The sequence below is a fragment of the Miniopterus natalensis genome, chromosome 10 (genome assembly GCF_054644295.1).
Source record: "Miniopterus natalensis isolate mMinNat1 chromosome 10, mMinNat1.hap1, whole genome shotgun sequence".
Lineage (NCBI taxonomy): Eukaryota > Metazoa > Chordata > Mammalia > Chiroptera > Miniopteridae > Miniopterus > Miniopterus natalensis.
In genome coordinates this window covers 10,563,614-10,585,776 of record NC_142090.1, presented here as the reverse complement: position 1 = coordinate 10,585,776, position 22,163 = coordinate 10,563,614, and the positions used below count along the sequence as shown (strand labels likewise).

General features: G+C 43.4%; 1 protein-coding gene across 2 annotated transcripts in view; it reads right to left on the bottom strand.

Annotated features, from left to right (window-relative positions):
• Positions 1–22,163, bottom strand: part of DGKI (diacylglycerol kinase iota) — a 375,957-nt gene that overhangs the window by 153,431 nt on the left and 200,363 nt on the right. For both annotated transcript variants that reach the window (XM_087820996.1, XM_087820997.1), the window contains exons 9-13: positions 21,418–21,492; positions 20,842–20,940; positions 11,536–11,618; positions 9,460–9,520; positions 1,444–1,557 (exon numbers count right to left, since the gene is read on the bottom strand). In XM_087820996.1, the coding sequence (XP_087677122.1) occupies positions 1,444–1,557; positions 9,460–9,520; positions 11,536–11,618; positions 20,842–20,940; positions 21,418–21,492 (432 nt within the window). The remainder of the gene's footprint in view (positions 1–1,443; positions 1,558–9,459; positions 9,521–11,535; positions 11,619–20,841; positions 20,941–21,417; positions 21,493–22,163) is intronic.

Sequence of the window (22,163 nt, the reverse complement as noted above, 5' to 3'; positions counted from 1 at the left end):
ACGAACGGTACAGCCAAAGGTATTTCACGCAAGGAAGAGCCCCTCTGCTGGAGCCCTCTGTTCATTTTGTAACAGTAAGGCTGGGAGAGTAAACTGCTTTTCTCGAGGTGCTTAGAATTTAAGACAATAGTCACAGGGAGTGTGCACAGAGATGCTAACTGTAGCTGGTTTGAGCTGAGGAATAATTTTTGCTGACACCAAGAACCAATAGTTGCTGGTAGGCTTTAGGGGCCATGCTGGGTGGCTGCTTTGATCAGAGTAAAAACAGGAGCCTCCAGGCCTCCTACTAAAATAATCTGTGAGATGCACAGAACAAGGCGGGGGGGGGGGGGGGGGGGGGAGAGAAGAATCAAAGCAGCTCCTGATAGACGATTTCTTCTCTTAACATCCCGTTTTATTCCCTCTTCCTAACCTTGCAGTAAGACACCATCCCTTCCACGACCTAAGGCAGGTGTGACTGAGGACCAGCCCTGTTGGGGAGCTCCTGACTCCTTGTGTGAACATTACTGATAGCGTGATGATTAAGGATTGTCAAGTCACTGGTTTGTACGAGAGGAGTTAACACTGATCATAAATTAGCTGCTTCATGTAAATACAGGGTGTGGCCAAAGTAGGATTACAGTTGTTTGTATAGAAAATAATACAATAATTACATGTACTCACAACTGTAAACCTACTTTTATACCTTGAATGTATTACTTCTACTTAAAAAAAAAAAAAAAAAGATCTATGGGAGGTTAATTCATTGACCCAAAGCCAAATTAATATCTGAAGATAATTATCACCTATGGGAGGTTAAATTCATCCAAAGCCATATTAAAACCCTCTAATATCCGCAGATAATTTTCGTGGAGCCCAGCCCAGGCAAGGGTCCCAGCAGATGAAAAGCTGCATATGTTAGCATATTGTGCCAGACTGTAGAAGAATATGGAATGAAATGGCTGGTTGGTGACAGGGAAACTGCCACCAAGCTTGCCTGAAATTGGCTCCATGGTGGAAAGGACAGTTACCTGTAGAGCCAGAGCCATGATGACACCAACCAGAGAAACCAAATGCTCAAAAAAAAAGCTGTAACTTCTCCCAAAATTAAGGATTGCACATCTGAATCAGAGCTGCTATTCTGGCGAGGAGCTGAGGGTCAGATCAACTCAAGTCTGCATGGTTGTTTCACATGAAGACTTGAGGACAAACCCCCACCACCAATGTCTTTTAGTGGATGAAGCTCAACAAGCCCCGGGTCTGTGTACTAACCCCCCACCCTTTTTTATCCTCAAAGTTCCCTCTTCTCTAGCTGGCAAGTTACCAGGTAAAAATAACGGTTCATGGGCCCCTTGCTTCTCTACTGTAACCTATCCCTTGGACAACAGGGGCATCTTGCCTTCCATTAGAACATCTGTGCAATGGGGTCACCGGAGCCATGGGCAGCCCCAGGAGAGTCCTTACCCCTCCCCAGTTGAGAGTTCGGGCCAGGTCATTCCCAGTCCCCAGAGGAAGGACGCCAACGGGAGGCTGCGGGCTCAGCTGCAGTTCATCCAGAACAGAAAGGATCCAGCCCACCTACGGACACATCGGGGGCCAGAAGAGTGATAAGAAAGACAGATAAGTTACAAGGAAGACCACCCGAGCGGAGGCAGCTTTAAAGAGTGCCATCAAATGGTTTTCTTTTTCTTTAAAATACAGGCGTTGTAATCCAGAGGCGAGGAAACAGAAGGAACACTTATCTCAAGCAGTTTCAAAGCAGCAAGTCTCTTACAGGGAAAAGGACCATTTTGTACATACTCTATCATAAAAGCAAAACTAGACCCATTCATCCGTACGTTTAACTAGAGATCTACTTTAAAATATAGGAGAGTTTAAAATTCAGGGAGGCGTATAACGCAGGACACTGGTGAGAATACAGGACTTAGAGTCAGGCTGAATTTCAACCTGGCTCACATGGGCTCAGTAACCTCGATTAAATTACCTGACATCCCTGAGACGCGTTTACCGGATTTTCAAAATACAGATAATAGAACCTACCTCACAAGATTGTTTATAGAGTAAAATGTACATAAATCCCATACTATGGTGCATGGCCCGTGCAGGTACCAACTGAATGGTTACGCTCCACAGTATCATCTTAGAAATTGGTAGTGTTTTCCTAAATATCCTGTATCCCCCTTAATGAAACATTATGAAACATAATCAGGGTTGGGCCTAGTACTCATTAAAAGCTTAGGCAGAAAATAGGTACTTATATACTAGAGTCACACTGTCATTTAATCTTTTTCTAAAATTTAGTCTTATTGTAACTATTATGAAGATTACCCTAAACTCGAAAAGAGCAAAAACAAACTTGAATGTCCTCACAATGTCATATTCAACAGACCTAAGAACTGTATAACTACTTGAAGACTTCTGTCCTACAGAGAGACAGATGTGGGGTTTACTTTCAAGGTTACAGTTTTTGTCCTTGAGAGGACATAGCCCAACTTTGTCTCAAATTTAGAAAATTTATTTTGTTGTAAACTACACAATTCTTTTCCTCTACTTCTCCAAAAAAAAAAAAAAAAAAGCTTTATCATCTTGTTGGTTCCTTCATTAAAGAGCTAAATAACTTTTTAAATTAAATTAATTGGGGTGACATTAGTTCATAAACATGTAGGTTTCAAGCATCCAATTCTATAATACATCCTCCGCATGTTGCATTATAAATACACTTTTGACATGTATTCATTCTATATTTGCATGAGTCATCTTTCAAATATTTTTTGAAAACTGTACTGTAGCAGCACATTTATTACACATTAGTACACATAAAACGCAGAACCAAGCAATTGAAACAAGAGAGAAATGAGCTGGGCTAAGATAGATAAGGTAGCTGGCGGCTCCCAAAGAGTTCATGATGAAAAAAGAGTGAGCTACTGACTTCTTTCCATGCGCCAGTCCCTGAGCCCAGTTCTCCAATGAACTGTCTTATTAAACTTCAAAACAACTCTATGAGACAGATATAATTTTCATCTCCATTTTATAGATAAGGAAACTGAGACTTGGAAGGTCCAATGGCCTTCTTCATATCACATCGTTTATGGGGTAGCTGGCATTCAAAATCAGGTCCGCCAAAGGCTGAAGGCCAAGCCCCTAGCCACTCCGGTGCAGGGGGCCTTTAAATAAAGAACTAAGCCCGGCTCTGGATTGGGCCTGGCCGTTCTGGAGGCAGTGGCATGTGCTGTTGGAATCGTTGAAGCACTGAAGAAACTTAGGAACCGCTCATTCAAATTCAGTTGATATGCAGATACATTAACTAAGGTGCAGAGAGGTCACGTAACTGGCTCAAGACTAAGCAATTAGAAGTGGCAGAGTCGGGGCCATATCAGGTCTCCTGACTTCCATCTAAAACCCTTTCTGCTCCACAATGATTCCTTGCCAGGATGAAAAACCTGCCCGTCCATCATGAAGTCTAAAACTGTGCTAACCTTCTAGAAAGGTGAAGCACAAAGATTACCCAATTTGGTAAACTAGAAATTCAGATCTACACTAGTGTCAAAAGTCCCTCCATTCCCTCAAACTGGGTTATTTGCTCCTAGGCACTCCTTAGATTCCGACCCAGCACTTCTATTGTTCTTCTTTTACGGGCAATGCTGACCAAGCTTGCTACTGAATATTGAAGTAAAGGGGGGGCGGGTTCCAGATGCTACACTATGACTGGTGACTGTGCTACATATTGTTCGTGTGCTGCTAAAAGAAAAATGAAACCCAGTACAAGGCGATACCTCTAATGAACTACAAAAAAGTGGGGTTACAGGGCATGAAAAAGGGTGTGAAAACTCAGAAATCCCAACAACCAGGGATCGCTGACTGCAGGCGCAAAGAGCCCCGAGCAGAACCAGATCTCAGAAGAAATGCGACGGAACTTAGTGGAAATCCAACTCAACATCTCATTCGGAGAAGGGGAAAGAAGGCAGGCTCTTTAAAACTTCTCTGAGGGGTGGTCGCTTAGTCTTCCCTTTATGGTTTATATTCGCAAGTCAGTCCAGTCTCTTTGGGGTAGATTTAAATTAGGAACATGTTTTCTTATGGTTAGTTGAAATATGTCTCTCTTTTCTCAGTAAAGAGCATGCTGTGAGTTCACACTGTCAATACCCCATTTCACTCTAGACACAACAAGGGGGGGGGAATCTCCCTGGGCCAGAAACAGACAAAACACAAAGGAGCAGGCAGAGGAAGCCAGGAGTCTGGTTGTCTGATGATGGGGAATAAGTTCGCCCCCTGCTGGCAGAAGGCTGTGTAGGAACCAGGCTCCCTCTCCGCCTGGAAATAAGAGGCTGGGTTAAGAGTATGAAGAACCACGCCTGCGGCCATAGCCCATAGGAAGCTGAGGCCTGTTAGGGCTGGAGGCAGAAGCCTCGGTCTAACAGTGAGCCCAGCTTCCCACTAGCTCACTGACATACCTGGAGCAACCTGACATGTCCTCAGGACGGGAGCCTTAACCACCTATAGAAAAGCGGCCTCAGAGCCCTGAAACCATTCAAACTACTGGAAAGGGGGTAATGAAGCGATGCAGAGACAGGAAAGAATCTGGAAATGGGCCTGCAAAGAAAAGCTCGCAATCACAGGGAGAATAGTAATCCTTATATGATGCGAAGGTTAGGGGTTGCATTCACGGCACATTAAACACAAATAACTTTCAAGCAACTTTGAAATAAATGTCCTGTAACTTCCATGCAGCCGAAAGGTGCTATAAAGAGAATGACAACAAATATACCTACAACAGCAGGAGACATAAACCATCTGCAGTGCTAACCCGTGTCTCTATCCCTATATGAGCAAAACTGTATAAAAGACCTCAAGGCTCAAACGCTGCTCACTGGCAGCTCTCCCTTTGCAGTAGCCAGAAACCCGCTCCTGTCTGAGGTCCAGACGGCAGGTTTGTGGGGACACGCTGTGTTTGCTGGGCCTTCCCATGTTCCCAACGCATCTCCACCAGCTTTTCCAGCACCCCTTCAATTAAATGATTTAATAAATTGCAATACATAGTATATTCGGCATGTTTTCCACCACAACTGAAGGAAATTATCCTGATTGGGTGAGATCATTTTCCAGTTTGCGGAGTTCTTTCCTTCCTTCGTGTTAGGAAAACTGAGACCGAAGGGTCTGGAAGAGCAGCTCCAGGCTTTGCCCCTGAGCGGCCCAGCCCGGCCACTGCCGCAGGGGCTGGCCAATGCTGCCACCTCCTGTCTGCTGTCAGCTGTCACTGAATGTTTCCCAAGTGCACACTGAGCACTATTTTCATTCGGCAATATACTCACACTAGAGGCGACTCAAGGGTGGAGACGACAGTGAATTGACATCTTTGAACAGGACAGACTTTGCATTTCCTGATATTACAGGCAGGCAGAAAAATGAAGGACATGCATACCAAGGAATCAGAGAAAAACAGGCAGCATTTCTGAACTCTGAAAGGTAATCAAGACAGCATTTAACAACTGGGTGTCCCTAACGTGTGCACGATGATTCTTCCCTTTGATATTTTAATTCACATTTGCACTGAAGAGTTTAAAAAGTCACATGTTAAAAGGAATGTTTAAAATCAGCCCTAAAGAAATCAAAATAGGAGATAAGGTATATGAGCTTTTGGAAAGAGAAAGCTCACTTGTTCACCATGACTGCTATTGAGGTGTGCCATGTGCTTCCTCTTTTTTTTTTTTTAATATATCTTTATTGATTTCAGAGAAAGGAACAGAGAGGGAGAGAGAAAGATGAAACATCAATGATGAGAGAGTTGTCATTAATTGGCTGCCTCCTGCATGCCCCTGACTGGAGATCGAGCCTACAACCCAGGTATGTGCCCTGACCAGGAATCGAACCCCGTTCTCCTGAAGCCCAGGTCAATGCTCAACCGCTGAGCCACGCCCGGCCGGGCCCATGTGCTTCTTGAGAGGATGGGCCATATCTCATTACATCATTATATGTGCATGAGGTTGAGGCTGAGGGATCAGAGGGGCCTGGAATGACCTGCTTGCCCCGTCAATTAAAGAAAAATATTATATTTTCTCCCCTGCTGTGGCTTTAGTAAGTCAGAGCACAGGGATGCCTACTGTTTAGGGTGTATCTTCACCTAGAGAAGCCAACTGAACAAGAAATCAGCATGAAGTGGGTGGCTCAAGTCGGTTTAATTCCAGGCTTTGGAAAGATGTTACCATGGCTACAGATGGACCTGCTGATCCAGCCCAGCTCATCAAGGTCAGAGCCACATACCTGGGGACCATGTCCCACTTTAAGGAGCCAGCAGTAGAGGAGGGTGCACGTGCCTTTAGTGTCTAGGTTCACATGCTCTTCAATATTAAAGCCGTGCTGACGGCCAGGGAGAGTTGGATGGGTGGCAATGTGGCCCACGAAGGGAGAAAACACAAATTTTCCACATGACCACAGAAATAATGCTATTCGCTCAGCCTAGAGATCAAAGATGGGACCAGCTTGTGCAACACCTACAGCTACGTGACAACCTCACGATTATGCAAACTGGGGACAAAGAGACCAATGTGCAGCCACTGGCCGCACTTGGTGACTGAGCGCTAGACAGTGGCTAGTCCGCACTGGAGGCACTGTAATTATAAAGCACAGGCCAGATTCCAAAGACAGTGCAAACTGAGCATAAAGCAGCTCGTTAATGATGTGTGTACTGATTACATTTTGAGATGATAATATTTGGACACACTAGGCTAAATTGTATTATAAAATTAATTTCACTTGCTGCTTTTTTACCCTTAATTCCTTCCAGAGAACTTAACATTTGAAATGTGGCTTACATTATAATTCTCTGGAACAGAAATGGTCGACGCTATTCTAATGCTGCAGCTGTAAAGAGCCCTGGAGGCCCCAATGCAGCCCTCTGCAGATCTGGAAGGTCTCAAAAGAGGTTAGGGAGCCTTCCCAAGGTCACGGCAATAGTGGCAGAACCTCTTCTTCCACCTCTAAGGGCAATACTGGGAGATGTGTCACTCTGCCTCCTGGTATTTGCTAATAACATAAAACTGAACTAATATTGGAGCCTAAGAACTTTTTTCCAAATTCATGTACGGTGTCTGCGCATTAAGTCACATTTTGTACACTTAAACTAAGTGATTAGTGGTTAATATAGTCTCACCCGAATCAGTCAAAGATATTCCACTTCGGATTCCACCTTAAATCACCATACTGACAGAATTGTGATATCCTTGATAGAGACGGGTACATGAACTCAAGGCTAAATACCTTATGGCAAATATACAACTGATGCTCTCAAGGATTATGCTTCACTTGCCTAAAGCCAGGAGTTTTTCTTCACCCACCCACCCACCCACTGGGATGCCTCTTTTTTATATAAACTCTGCCCCCAGTCAAAATTCAAAGTTTCATATTCTAAACGGCTAAGATGAAAAATACCAACCACATACATTGATAGATATTTCATAAACCCCATATACCTTTCACCAAAAACCTTATTTTAACAAGTTAAAATAAAAGGAGTCCTACCTGGTCTTACGTAAGATACCAAATAAGCAAAGATTTGATTCTGAGTGTTTGGGCTACAAGGGGTCACTACTGACAAAAATAATGCATTCGAATGCAGGCAGCAATCTAGGATAGACATATTACTTTTATTTTAGGCATGCCTGTTACAAGGGACCCAAGTGGAAATGTGAGTTCCACAGAAGGATGTGAAAACTGGAGTTAGGAACATCGATAGGGTCCCCAAGAGAAAAAAGTATCTAGAACATAAAAGAAAAGTTATATTTAAACCTTGTGGAATACCTGTTAATTACGGAGTATTTAAAGAAGAAATGCTAGAAAAGGTAAGGAAAGTAGGAGAACCAGAGTCTATACGTCAAGAAGGATATTAATAGACCAGAGCGTATTCATAGATACTCAACACTGTAATTGGATCTGGTCGACAGGACCCATTAGTAATGTTCCAAGTCCCACTTACTCACCATTCTTGGTTTTGTCCCAGACACTCTATTGAAACTGTTTCCTTGAAAACCACCAGTTACTCCCTAGTCTCCAGATTCAGTGATAATTCTCCAGTCTCTCCATAGGGATATAACCACGCCCTCGGTATTGAAGCTCCTGTTTTGGCTTGTTTTCTTGGCAGAAGAGACTACCTTCTTCTTCTATCTCTTCATTTCCTTTTCTAATTTTGGCTTAGACTTCATAATTACAGGCATTTCACAAGTGTCTGAACTTGGCTGTCTTCTCTCTTTGTCTTTTAGACTTTGAAGGCCCCCGTCTTTAAATACTTGCCTAATTTCGGAGGATGCCTCCATACCACACAGCCTGGAGCAGCGTCTGCCGAGCAGAGGGAAGGGAGAAAGAAGGCAGGAGCAAGGGGGCAGGGACAGGAGGTGGGAGGCTCAGTGGGTGAGGGGGAGTTTGGGAGATGAAGCACCCAATCTACGGGGAAGCCCGAGATGTGAGGATGGAATAGGTGGCTCAGGTTAAATAAAGTGAAATAGGTTTGCATTTTTTGCTGTAAGACTTAATAATAAATTTTATAAGCTAATAATGTGCTTTGCAAATCCTGAAGAATGGTAAACACTATTTTCACACACGCGCGAATGTTTTTCTCCCAGAATATCTTAAGGGACCAGTGGAATCACTTTCTTTTTCCCCAAATTCATTTATTGGTACTTAATGTGCATCCAATATCGCGTTAAGTGCTCATGTGTTATGAGAGATAAAATTAGAAAGTTTCATCGCTACTCTGAGAATAAAATGTTCTAATTAGATAAAGTAGAGAAAAGACATAGATAGTTCATAATAAAAGCCTGGGTTCTATGAGAGCAGACCCCAAATACAGAAGAAAAAGACACTGGGCAGCAGAGTCGACATGGCATGAACCTCCATTCATTGCCTTTGCTAAATATATCAGCATAAATCGAAGACAAACAAAGAAATAGATGAGACACATAAACAGAGGAAAATATAACCGTGACATTAAACTTCAGCCCAAGTCCACCTTTTCTTCAAAAAAGACTACAAATGGGACCAAGCGATCTTTAAGGCAAACCAATGTTAGTCAATATTCTAAGTTTTATTTCCACTGGAAGAAGAATTACAATAATTCAACTGTGTACACTCACTTCTCCTTAACCGAAGGGACAATTACTAAGAACAAATCGAAATAGGTCGGTTTGTATTTTTAAGAGTTTAGTGGTCCGGAGTCCTCACTGTGATGTTCTGGCCGCACCCTCACCCGCGGAACGGGAAGGGTGCGGTAGAGCTGGGTGCGTGACCCGGCTCTGAAAGATCCAGTCTGAATCCGATTGTGACTCCGAAGTCCCTCCTGACCCTGAGGGGCTGCGATTCACACGAGGGAGACACGTGTCAGGGGACTGGGGAGACCGCGGGGTGGGAATGAATGAAGAGAACTGTCATCAGGAAAACAAAAGAAATGGGGAAGAAATAGAGGCCAGAGCTGGGTTCTATCCCGGGACCTACCGTTCCATCGCCGCCGCAGGCCAGAATGCGCAGATTGGGCACTTTCCTATACAGCTCGAGCCTGCGGAGGGAGCAGAAGGAGAAGTTCACAGGAGAGCACATCGCTGGCAGACCGGGGGCCCCCCCCGGGGAAAATGTATAATCCAGTGTCACTGGAACCAGTTACCAAGTAATCACAGGACGACCGACTCCAACAAGTGGATCAGAGGCTGGCAGCAAACAGCACTTTTAAACAGCCAACACTGAGGGGGGTTTAGGATGTCTGGGTGTTTTATACCCTGTAATCCCTATTATTAATGTGCCAGGTCATTGCACATATCGGCTTTGACTTCCTTTTTTTTTTTTTTTCTTTTTCCATCTTTCTCTTCTCTCCTTTCTCAAAGAAAACCATCATTAATTGGCAATTGATAGGCCTTATAGATCTCCTTATATTCTGTTAGCTTTTCGTGGTTCTATTTCTTTTTCAAACCTAAACTTCCCACTCTTAATCCTAGGAAAACTCTTTCAGAGAGGCAGGGGAAGGACACCCCGCTAGCATCACTGCTGCACCCACAGTTCCATCCACCTCTCACCTCACTAACAGTTCAAACCCCATTTACACACCTCAGTCCAAAGAGGGGGGATTTACTGATTTTTCTTTATTTTCGATTTGCCTGCTTAAAATTAGATCATCTCATTTTTCATAGTTGGCTGTAAGAAAATGCAGCTATGCCCCTGCCTGCCAAAATGTTTGCCTAAGCGAAGCTGCTGACGGCTCTGTTCTAGAAAGCATCACCTGTTTAAATCAAATACTATTTTTTCCTGAAAATATTTTCTGCCCTACCATGTTCTTTATGCTGATCTATGAAGCATTTACCTAAAGTCTAACTAAAGTGATAAAATCTTAAAAGTAAGCATCCCAAAGGGCAAAAGCCAGGGTGCCAGATTTGCCCTAGCACATCCAAATGCAGGAAAACAGAGAGAAGTCTCCTGGCACCCTCTAGTGGCAAAAATGTTCATAGATGAAGAGAAAGTCAGCAGAAATTAATTTTTATATTTAATACCCTCCTGCATGCTTAAATATATATAATTTATCCATTTCCTACACGAACATTATTCCTCTAGAAATTACCTAAGCTGATGTTTCTTTTTTTTAGATAACAAAATATATTTTATAGCTGTATTACTAAAAGCAAAATATCATTTAATACAACTTGAAGCTGCTGTAAATCTAATCTGGCACCATAACTATACACAGGGTCAACAGCGAAGGAAGAAAAATGTTCATTGCAGTTAATAGGTCCCTATCAGGTCTCCGGTGTCAGGAGCTGATGTTCCGTCACCTGTGATATTTATTTAAAAAGAATTAGTGTCTCTTAGGTTATAATCTTTATCAGATGACATCCAAACTATCTTAATAGATGGGTTTTTAAAAGGGAATCAGAAAGCCGCAGCAATGTCCCTGCTCTTTCCCTCCGCCAACGGGAAGAAATCAGAGACACGTCACCTACATCTAGACTTGATTGTCAACACTTCTAACAAAAACAGAGCTTAATATTTCTGAGAAGCTCATTAAGAGGACTGGACAGGGATTAAAATGTCCCCCCCACTCTAATGTGAAATCCACAGGTATAATTGATTAATCAGTGTCTCAAATGGACACAGATGTGCACACACAACCTCTAATTCAAATACATGAATATATTCGTAAACAAATACGATCACTGTCCACAAAGACACACTTAGGTTCCCATTCATGTACAGGCCCCAGGTTGTACATGCAGAAACAGAAAAGTGATAGATCCTTTCTCAACACCCAGACTTGCTCATAATCTAGAGGTGCACAAACAAATGCAGCAAACACACAAGAAATATTCACTGAGTTAATAACCGAGAAGATGTGTTTCGAAGGAAATTAGACCAATGAAGAATATGAGGGGAATGTTAAAGGGAGGACAATACAGGTGAGAAAGGAGACGAGAGATGATTAGAAAATATTCCACAAGGCAGCCAAACAACAAAGCTGGACGCCACAGCACGAAGTCCTTCTCACTTGCCTAAGATAGTAGGGACCATGGCGGGTATTTCCAGACTTACGCATCTTTTGGCCCTTCCTGAGAAAGATCAAAGACTTGCCGTGGATTCAGGTACCACATGAACATCTGCAGGACTTTGGTTCCCTGTAAGAAGAAAAAGAATGACAATAACGGGAAGAAATTTCCAAACATGAGCTGCTTATTTGAAAAACATAAATAAATCCTGTTACCTAAACAGATTAGAGCAGTAGTTAAAATCATGGTCTTCGGCCAATGCCCAGATTAGACGTTAGCCTATTGCGTGTAACTCCGGCAAGTTCCTTAATTTCTTTAAATTCACCTCCCTCCTCTTTAATGTGGAGACATGAATGCCTAGTTCGCAGACGTTTCAAGGATTAAATGCAATAATGCCTGAGGAGCGCATCGCAGTGTTGGGCGTGCAATAAGTGCTTAATGAATAGTATCTATGACTTAATGTGTGAAAACCCACGCAGGGAAGTTGTTAGTCAGCCTATGTAATTTAACATTAATTTTTACTTTAATGTGCAGATTACTATTGCCTTTGCATAATGTGAAACATGGGCAATATGAGCTAAGTATGACTTGATGGAAACATTTTTTAACGGAAGCAAAAGTACCGCAGGCTCCCCATTGTTCATGATACACATATATAACTTCTCCAGTTCGTGGCATCAAATCTTACTTTGACATTTTTCAGTTTCCATGTCTATATTTCTTTATCCAAACCAAACATTTCTGTCGCACATGGACAGTTTGGGAATGTTTTAAGTAAATGTGACATTTTATAGAAATGATCATCATGGCAAATACAAGGTGGCTCTAAAGACCGTTTCTTACAGTGAACTGAGCAAAAAAGAAATGAAGAAGGATATTTTTATTAAACAGCATCCAGAGAGCTTCAAAATGGGTAAGTTGCCTCATTTAGGTCATTCTCAACCACAGCAAATAGTATCTGATCAGTAGGCAGAGTTTGTTGCTTATAATTACAGTTCCTTTATTACATATCATGAACCTTAAATTTTTAATAACCCTAATTTTTATATCTACTATGCTGTATTTAAGAGTTATCCTAGTATTGTAGAAACAGCACAATATTTGAATTAAAAATAACTTGGGTGTCCTAAGTGGGTGATCGTGAGCATTTATAATCTTGCAGAAATTTAGCATATAAAATAGCCAGGGAATGTGTACTTTCCAGGGTGACTGTGAGAATTAAATGAATCAGTAATAGTTACGTAACTAGCACAGTATATGGCACAAAACAGGCCTTTTGTAAATGTAAGTCCCTTTCTGTTTTGCTCTTTGTTAATCTATTCATTAAATTACACTTGCGGGTGTGAGAGCTAAAGGGTGGTTTATAATTATCACACCATCATCCCCATTGCTACAGGGGCCAGTGCAGGTCCTTTGTTCCGCATTTCATCCCAACCTATAATTTTTAAAAGCTCTGCTTCACCATGTGCTCGCTATAAATTTAGTAATAACATTCTACCCTTAATTATTACAACTAATCCTACAGTTTCACCAAAGGACATAGTTTGCTTCATATACAATTCAGTCATAGCTTTAGATATGTAATACTAACTAAACACTGGGACATTTTCTTCCTTCCCATACTGGGCCTTGGTATCAAGTCAGTTGAGGATTCTCTCAAGTAATCTTCTCAGTTTAAAAGTCATTTTAATGGCAGACCAATTTATAAAAAATTTCCAGATGACTTGCTAGAAAATTATTTTTTCAGCTTCAGGTTCCTAGAGCAATATGAACTGTAGATGTGAATTACTCTTGTCCACCTTTGTCAAGTGGACGCCCCAATTTCAGCTTCTTCTGCTAGGCATGTAATACTAGGTAATTAACATCTTTCAAGAAATGAAAATACAAAGCATTTTGAGGTTATTTCCTTAATGTAAAATTTCTCTAGGAGGCTTGAGTGACACCCTTCAGTTTTTGTTCATTTTCAATCTGTGTTAGTTGAACACCTAAGTATCTCCATGTATCCTTTTGAGGAAGGGGTATTAATCAAGGCTGGCAAATTTTGCACAGCACACCTCTAAGAGGCGCCACTGACATTACAGCCTGTTAGAATAATGCCCTCTGCAGTTGCGCAGGGATAACTCCCATAGCAGTACATTATGTTCAATCATTGTCTAATTTCTTCTTTCAAAAAGTAATCTTTCTACAATATAATCATTAGCAAAAAATTATGTGTCTGAGTGAAAGCATTGCGCTATTTTAAATCAGTCCTGGTGGGTGGAGTAAAAAGGTCTAACACACATTTAAGTCAGTTCTATTAACTCTGCCATTACCTCTAGGATAAGCTACTTTAGGGCTTGAATAGAGGCAATTTATTCAATAGTACTGAATGGTTTGACAAATACTAATTCACCAGGAAAAGAGAAATTTCTTTCTTTCTCACTGGCAGTATTAAATATACTAAGCCATTCACACAACTGTCATTCAAAAGCTGCAGCTCTTGTGAGAGTCTCATTTTCTCTAAATTAAAAAAGAAAAGAAAAAGAAAGGCTTACGAATTAATTCCAATACACTCTGGAGAGGGTTCCCACACATAGTAGATGCAATACCTCACTGACCACAGAACTCTTTAAGATATTGTGAGAATGGGTATTTCTCTGGAGTGATAAAACTATTCTTTCCAGCTCCAGGTGTTGGGGAACAGGGTGGGAGAGGAGAAAAGAGTCTCCTGGAAAATAGGTAATTGTTCTAGAGGGTTATAAATAAACAGGATTCAGCCCCTCACCCACTATGTGCAAGGCTCAGTTTTATGTGAGGGAACAAGATGGACTAGACAGAGAAGATCTTGCCCTCAAGAGGAAGCTCTATGTGTTATTCATGAAATAAAAACACAGTGATTTGGGGAGATGGAGAAGCAGTTAAGGATGGGTCAGCTCAAAGAGCACATCAATCTTCGTCAAAGCGTTGTAGCTGTCAGGTAGGCTGAAACATTCGGCTATGTCACTCGGAGAGCCTTGTCATGGAGCTATGATCATGATCATGGAAATAACTGCCCACAGAATAAAAAAGGCCTGAGGAAAAGAAAAGGGAGTGGAAGGAAGAGATTAAGAAATAAGTATTTGGCCAGGCCCAGCGTGGCCCAGCGGTTGAGCGTCAACCTAGGATCCAGGCGATCGGAGTTCGATTCCCGATCAGAGCACATGCCCGGGTTGCAGGCTCGATCCCCAGTCGGGGGCATGCAGGAGGGAGCCCATCAATGATTCTCATCATTAATGTTTCCATCTCTCTCTCTCCCTCTCCCTTTCTCTCTCTGAAATCAATAAAGATTAAAAAAAAAAAGAAAGAAGTATTTGAAACTGGCTTCAAACAACCTCAAAGAAACCTAATTTAACTAATAGATATGTATTCGGCTCCTACTCTGTGCCCATGTGGACGGGGAGACCAACAGAAAATCAGTTCATTGAAGATGGCAAATGCTACGGTAGAGATGCCCACTGAGCAGTGTGAGTGGCCAGAGGAGACACTCTGAGCCCAAATTTGGGGATTAGATGAAGCTTCCTACATAGGATACTTGCACTTTGTCCTGAAAGGTGAGTAGAGGAACTTTTGGGATAAAGACAGCAAGACAGGCCATAGAAAAACTACGTTCCATTCCGTCTTTGAGCCATGAGGCAGGAGCTGCGGGAGACAAAACAGCCTGAGTTGTACATGAGGTCATGCATGCGAAGGAGCTTGGGCTTTGCTTTACAAAAGGAAAGAGCCACTGAAATGCTTTAACTAGGGAGCTGGACTTGCATATTGATATATTTGTCTGGCTACAGACCAAGGAGCTAGACACTCGGGTTCCAGACCTGTCCAAGGGGCTAGATAACGATTTGGGTCATAGCCACTGCAACGGACTTAATGCGTTGCTCCAACATTCATGTGGCGAAATCCTGCCCCTCAATGTGACGGTATTAGGAGGCGGGGCCTCTGGGTCCTGAGGGTGGAGCCATCAGAATGGGATTAGTGACCTTACAGAAGAGGCCCCAGAGAGCTCCCTCCCCCTACCGCCACATGAGGACACGGCGGGAAGACAGCGGTCTGTGAGCCAGGAGGTGAGTTCCCGCCAGAAATCAAATTGGCCGGTGCCTTGATCTTGGGCTTCCCAGCCTCCAGAACTGTGAAGAATAAATTTCTGTTGTTTAGCAGCCCCCCAGCCTACGGTATCTGTTATAGCAGCCGAACAGATGAAGACAGCTGCCCTCACATTCCCACCAATGCCGTGACCTGGAAAAAGGGAGATTCTCCACAGATTCATTGTTCGGTTGTTTAAATTCTACCTGTCGAGGCTGGGTTGACGGGGAAATTTTGATGACACTGAATTTTTGACATGTGTGGCCATCAACTGATTGCCCTTCTGCCCTCTTTCCGCCAATTCCAAACTTTAGTGGACTAAAATTTTATCTAAACATAATGGTTCTTGATTTATTCCCAGCTTGAGCATCGAAGAAAATAACCTTTTCATTGAAGCTGTTTGAGTATTTAAAAACAGTGTGGGGTTTCAAACATTTTAAGTTATACTTTCTGTCTTCTCTTTCTCCCCACCTTGTCTGACTTGCCCTTGGCTTAGAAGGGGTGGCCCCTGTCTGGGGAAGCTTGTCCACAGATGGTGGTGTGAACTTGGTCGGGATGAGCCTGTCCACAGACTGAGCACCTCTTCCTCTTATCACCCACTAATAAGGCCCCTGGGAGCTCCATCCAAGGGTCCAACTCATGCCACACCCCAGCCCTGGGATGTCACATGGAACAGTTTGGAAACCAGGGTCTGGAGCCCTTAACTCTCAGGACTGACTAGGGGGCTAGAGTCACTCTAGCAGTCAGGACACCTGCCTAACCCTGAATTTATCATCGACGTCACTGGAGGAAGGAACTCATGAGAGTGAGGGAGAGACCGTGAAAGCAGGAAACATCGGGGGGGCTCAGGAGGGTCCACAAGACTCAGGTGCAAAGATGTTAATGAGTCGGAGGCATCCAAGAAGAAGTAAGTTTTGAAGTTAAAGCAGAGGTGAGTGTGAGGGGGGTGCGTATTTCTGGAGCCCTGGGGTCTCCATGCAGGCGAGGGGACTGGGGGGGGCTATATCTTCCCCTCTGCTACCTCTTTCCCGCAGGACACGCTCAGAGTGGATACTGTGGCCCCTGATTCCAGTCCCGTTTCCTCAGATAATGCAGATCCCAACAATAACAGTAGTGCTGCCAGCCTCTAAATATTCGCCAAAATCCAGCATTTTCTCCACCTTATGTGTCAGAAAAACAGACAATTGGGGAGCATTTTTTCTCAGTCCTTTGAGATTATGCTTTCCCGGCAATTATCTTGTTTGGCTCAAATAAACTCACAAGAATTCTCTAAAAAAAAAGAAAGAAAGAAAAACAGAGACAATTATTGTCAAGTATCTGTTTAAAAGACAGAATTGTTTAAAAGAAAGACATAGAAGCAGACGCTATATGTGGTTATCTCACTATATCCCAGCAAAACATTAGAAATTTTCCATCCATAAAATACTGTAGGAAGGGGGAAAAAGCTGCAGGTATTTTACTTGCCAGAAGATGGTGGTATAGTCCAGTTATTAAGAACAGGAGAGGGGAGTGCTTTACATGCAGAAGCAGATGAGTAGTAAAGTCATTATGAAAAGGCAAGAATCAGGATTTAACAGCCAAGTGTTTCTGTATTGGCTACAGGAGGCCCTCGCTGGTCAGAGCGAGATCTCAGCAGCAGCAACAGCACCACCCAGGGCCTTGCTGGAAAAGCAGAATTTCAGGGCCACCCACAGACTCAGAGTCAGAATCTGCATTTTAACATGATTCCCCCCCCTCCCCCGCCCCAAGCGATTCAAATGCACATTCAAGCCTGGGGAGGGAGTCCGTGGTTCTCAGCATTGGCTACACAAGAAAATAAACTGGGGAGCTTATACCAGTCAAGGAGTCCTACTCTCACAGCTCCTAATCTAATTAGCACGGGGTAGGTAAGACAGCACTAGCTTTTTAAAGCTACCCAGGTTATTGTGTTTGCAGCGAGTGTGGAGAACCCTCTGACTCCCAATTTTACGGCTGAATCTACCTTCGTCGGCAATGTTAAGGGTGCGGTGCAGCCACAACTCAGGGGAAGGCTGGCCCTAACAGAGGAGTTAGACCATCTCCAACCAGACTCTTCCCTAAGCAATCGGGGAATCAAGCCGTGTCTCCCCGAAGATGAAACCGTAAGTATATTAGCTGGAGGTCAGTGTGGATGATTCCAGCTGTACATAGGTGTTTGGGTTTCTTTATAGCTTTCTCAACATTTCACACTGTGCTTACAAACAATGTTCTTCATATTTATTCTGCTTAGCAAAGAATTCTGTTTTAAATAGGAAGTATATCGATATTTAAAGTTATGCAGTAGCCATTTTTACTTGGTTAGCAACACTTTTGAGAATCCCAGCCATTCTAGAAGTAACATCATTAGGGCGACACATTCACAAGCCAAAATGCACAAAATCACATTAAAGTCATTTAGTCTTTTGTCTCTAATAACTGGGTATTTTTTAAAATTTGAATATTTCCCTGTGACCTCAAGTTCCTCAAACACATCTCAATCTTTTTCCTAATAATTCCTTCCTTTCCTGAATACTCAGCAATAACAAATCCACTGTTAGATAATCTGGGGTAAAATCTTGATACTTTACTTCCCTTTACGCATTCCGTTCAGTCATCTGTCCATCTATCCATCCATCCACATGTCCATCCGTTAGTCCATCTGTCCACCCACCTACTCACCGGCCAGACAGCCAGACATTCACACACTAACCAGCCATCCATCCAATTTATGCCTAAGTTTATGTGGGCTTACACGGATGCCCGATGTGTGAAATTAATCTTCCTTAAAGGTGCTTTCACCGAATTACTCTTTTGTTCAAAATATAAAACATTGTTAATATTAAAAAAGAAAAAAACACACACAAAAAACACTTTAAACAGTGAAAAACTGTTCCATGGTACAAATCCAAAATCCTCAGCCAAGTTTTCAGACACTGGTCCCAGTTCATTTTAATCTTTACTTAACCACTCTTCTAATCATAGGCAGGCTCCACTCGCCATGCTGTCCTCAGATAAATCATCTCCATCAGGATATTCATTCTTCCATTAATATTGTTTATTATACAATTATTTGTTCATACCCTAGGCCGTGTACTAGAAACCCTAGGCTCAAAGGCGCACCCCCGGTGCTCAGCCTAGAGACACACAGAGAGCACCCATTTTGCCATTCAGAGCACCAAGGGCTCGGGGGCCTCTCACAGGCAGTCCAGCCCGAGAGGTAGGTCGGAAAGGTGCCCCCGAGCCCTCAAGGATAAACAGGATTTGCCACAGCGGCGAGGAGAGGGCAGTGCCCCCGCGGCCTGTCCACTGCCTCACCCGGTGCCGTCCACCTTCCATTTCAGCTGCGTCCCTGCCACCGTTTCCTTACGGCCCCGCCACTGCGGGCCTGGGACACTCCGTAGCGCTTGTGGTCTGACCCACTCAATTCAGAGCTCACATCTAATTCACGGTCCTTGGGTTATTCTTCCCATTTGCCCCTTTTATGTCATGAACAAACAAGATGTCCTTAGAAAATGCACTTAAGCTTCCTTGAGCTCTTCTGTACTTGGTGAAACAGGACGCGGCATCACATCATCTCTGAAGTCCCTGTCATTAATAATTTACACAGAGCAGGCTCTATCCTTACTGACTGTCCGCTCCTCAAAGGCAGGGCCCCCCTACACGCTTCTGTGCGCCCCAGAAAAAGAGCTTATCATGATTTCACGAGTGCGTTTTATACAATGACGGTCATATTAAAATATATTTGGCATGTGGTGCTCAGGTGGCCAAAATCATGGAGTCAATTACATTAGCTCTGTTTTGTTTCCCAGCCACGAGCCAATCCTTGTCAGGCCTAGAGGGAAGGTATGGTTCAGGGCAAACCGGCCCTCACTGCTGAGACACGCCTCTGCAGGTCCCCTTCCAGTGACAGCTTTAGGGTCACATCCTTACAATACGAAGATCACTCAGCAACCCAAATGAGCAGAATGTTGAAAAGAGATTACTCCTCTGCTTGTAGCACATTTCTTTCCCCTGCCCTCTACATGTTAATAGAGATTTTTAATTATTTTTTTCAATGTAACAGTGTACATTCAATATTCTGCAATAATTTCGGGTGTACAGCATAGTGGTTAGACAATCATGTACTTTACAGAGTGGTTCCCCTGCTATTTCAAGGACTCAGCTGGCCCCATACACAGTTATTACAGAATAGTCATAGAGATGTAAATTATAGAATAGGGAACAGAGTCACTCATAGAGACTTAACACAGCAAGTTATCAAGAGTTTTAAAGAAAGGGAGGGGGAAGGAATACTACTTTCTTTAAACTACAAGCTCTCATACAAGAAGTTTCACTGTAATTAGCACATTCTGGAAAATGCCCCTTATCTTTGGTAATAAGAACATCACCTTGGACCATGTGGGTCAATCTTAGAGAACTCCTCCCCTGCCATGCAGTGACTACGCAGTTCCAAATCTTTCGATTGCTTACTGTGAAACACCAGGGAATCTCGTCTCAAAATGTAAAATGTGCACTTGATGGACACAGAAGATATTTTATCACCAAATCTCACACGAAAATAGCAGAGAAAATCAAAACGCACAGAAGAGTATTGATAAGAAGCCTCAGAAAGCGGAGGAGACAGAGACCAGCATTCGAGAACAAATTCTGTCCTCAAAGAGCTGCGTCCCTCCAGGTATGTCATTAAACTTAACTTTCCTAAGGCTGTTTCTTTATTCTCAAATGAAGTTAATGTTATTTTCTAGGATTCAGGCAAGGAGCGAATGGAACCGGCAGAAGGTGATGTTTTTGGTAGTGCTGGTGGTATCTGTTGTCATGATTATCACAAACAATGAATCCTTTCCTCAGCAAAGAGGGACAGAAGTAGCCAGGTCTAAATTACAATATTAAGGAGTAAAACTAAGGTCATAAAAGACTTCCGAAATATAGGAGTTGAGAAACTCTGAAACTCATTACCGAGAGATTGCAGAATGGCCTTTCTTGCAAATCTGTAAGGACAGATGTCGGCAGCTAGGTTTCTGCGAGCCTCTGGCACAGTCATATGTGGAAGCAAAGGATACAGCCTAGGACCTCTAGGCTTCGCCTAGCCCTGAGGTGTGGAAGGCTGCCCCCTACTGGAGCAACACTGACCTTGGCCCTGGGAAGCTGGTCGTCTTCCAACGCTTTGGGCCCTAGACGGTGCTCTTTTAACTGGTGCTGGGAATTGTGTTTTCAAGAAAGCATTGCAGCTTCCAAGTTCAACTCATGAAAAACGACTCACCTGGTTGCCTCCACTCTTGGGGTTCACAAACACAAGCAAGGGTTTCATGAGCGGAGAAGAGATAGGTTTTATCACGAAAGGACGGCCTTTGTTTTCCTGCTGAAGAAAGCAGCACAACTGTGATGTACGTCCATGATTTGACAGGCAGCCCCAAAGCAAGCACCACCCAACCCTTGCAAAAAAGGAAAAGATATATCTCGTTTCACCACAGAGCTTCCTAACAGGACACTCCGTGTCAAGCCTGGAAGGAAGTGTCTCAGGCTGCAACTGGCCCCTGAGAATTTAGCCAGGCTTCTGGTTTCACTCCCTGTACTCTAAGCATTCTAGAAGTCTTAGCTCTTCTTTGTCTTTGAGATAATACTTCCAAGGCCAAGTGCAGGCACTCGGTGAAGCGGCAGAGGTTATATTTTTTAACTTACTAACAATGCCAGTGTGGTTAGAGTGGCGTGAGAGAGAAAGAGTGATAGGAGATACAGCAAAACAGTAAGCCGGGGCCGGGTCACATCAGCCCCGGGAGGCTACGGAGGGGACGACAGATTTCATGGGAACGTGACCCTGAGACCCTGAGACACTTACTTCCGTTCCTCTTTTACTGGCTTTCCTTTTAAAGCTTGTTCTCTTCTTCTTTCGATTGGAAGCCTTCAGAGAGGTCTGTGAGGAGAGAAGGGGAGGCCTGAGCCCGGGGCACACGGCCCCCGAGCTCTCCCATGCAGAACCGTGTGACGGCCACGGCAGCACATGCGGTTGGACTGCATGCTTCTCATGCTTTGACACTTCCAAGCCACTGTGCATGGGGAAGCCACAGACAGAGACCAGTCGAGTGCTGCGGAGTGAGCGGCCGACGCCCCACCGCACGGAGAGGCAGGGGCTAGAGCCCTGGAGGCTCTCATGGACTCACACGACAACACGAGTTATACCTGCCAACCCTCCCAGTAAAAATGGAAGAATCCCAAATTCTCTGAGGGGCTCCAGTCTCCCGCCCAACCAGGTCCGTCTCCCGCCCAACCAAGTTCAAGTTCAAGTTCATCTCCTGGTATGGAGATCACCTATGTGGAAATGTAAAAAAGGAGGCCATTTTTCATGTTTTTCTTTTTGCTTTATTTTTTTTCCACTATTTACTTTTTTTGGGGGGGAGGGAATGACTATTTTAAGTAACGTTCATAAAATGACTCATCTGCAATGGAACTTTATGGTGCAACTATTCTATCGGCATTGATGGCTGGCTTTTAAAATGCAGAGATAAGACTCACCCTTAAGTTACTTATAATAGTAGAGTAGCGGTCACTGTTCTCTCTTTCTCTCTCTAAAGACCCGTTTAAAAA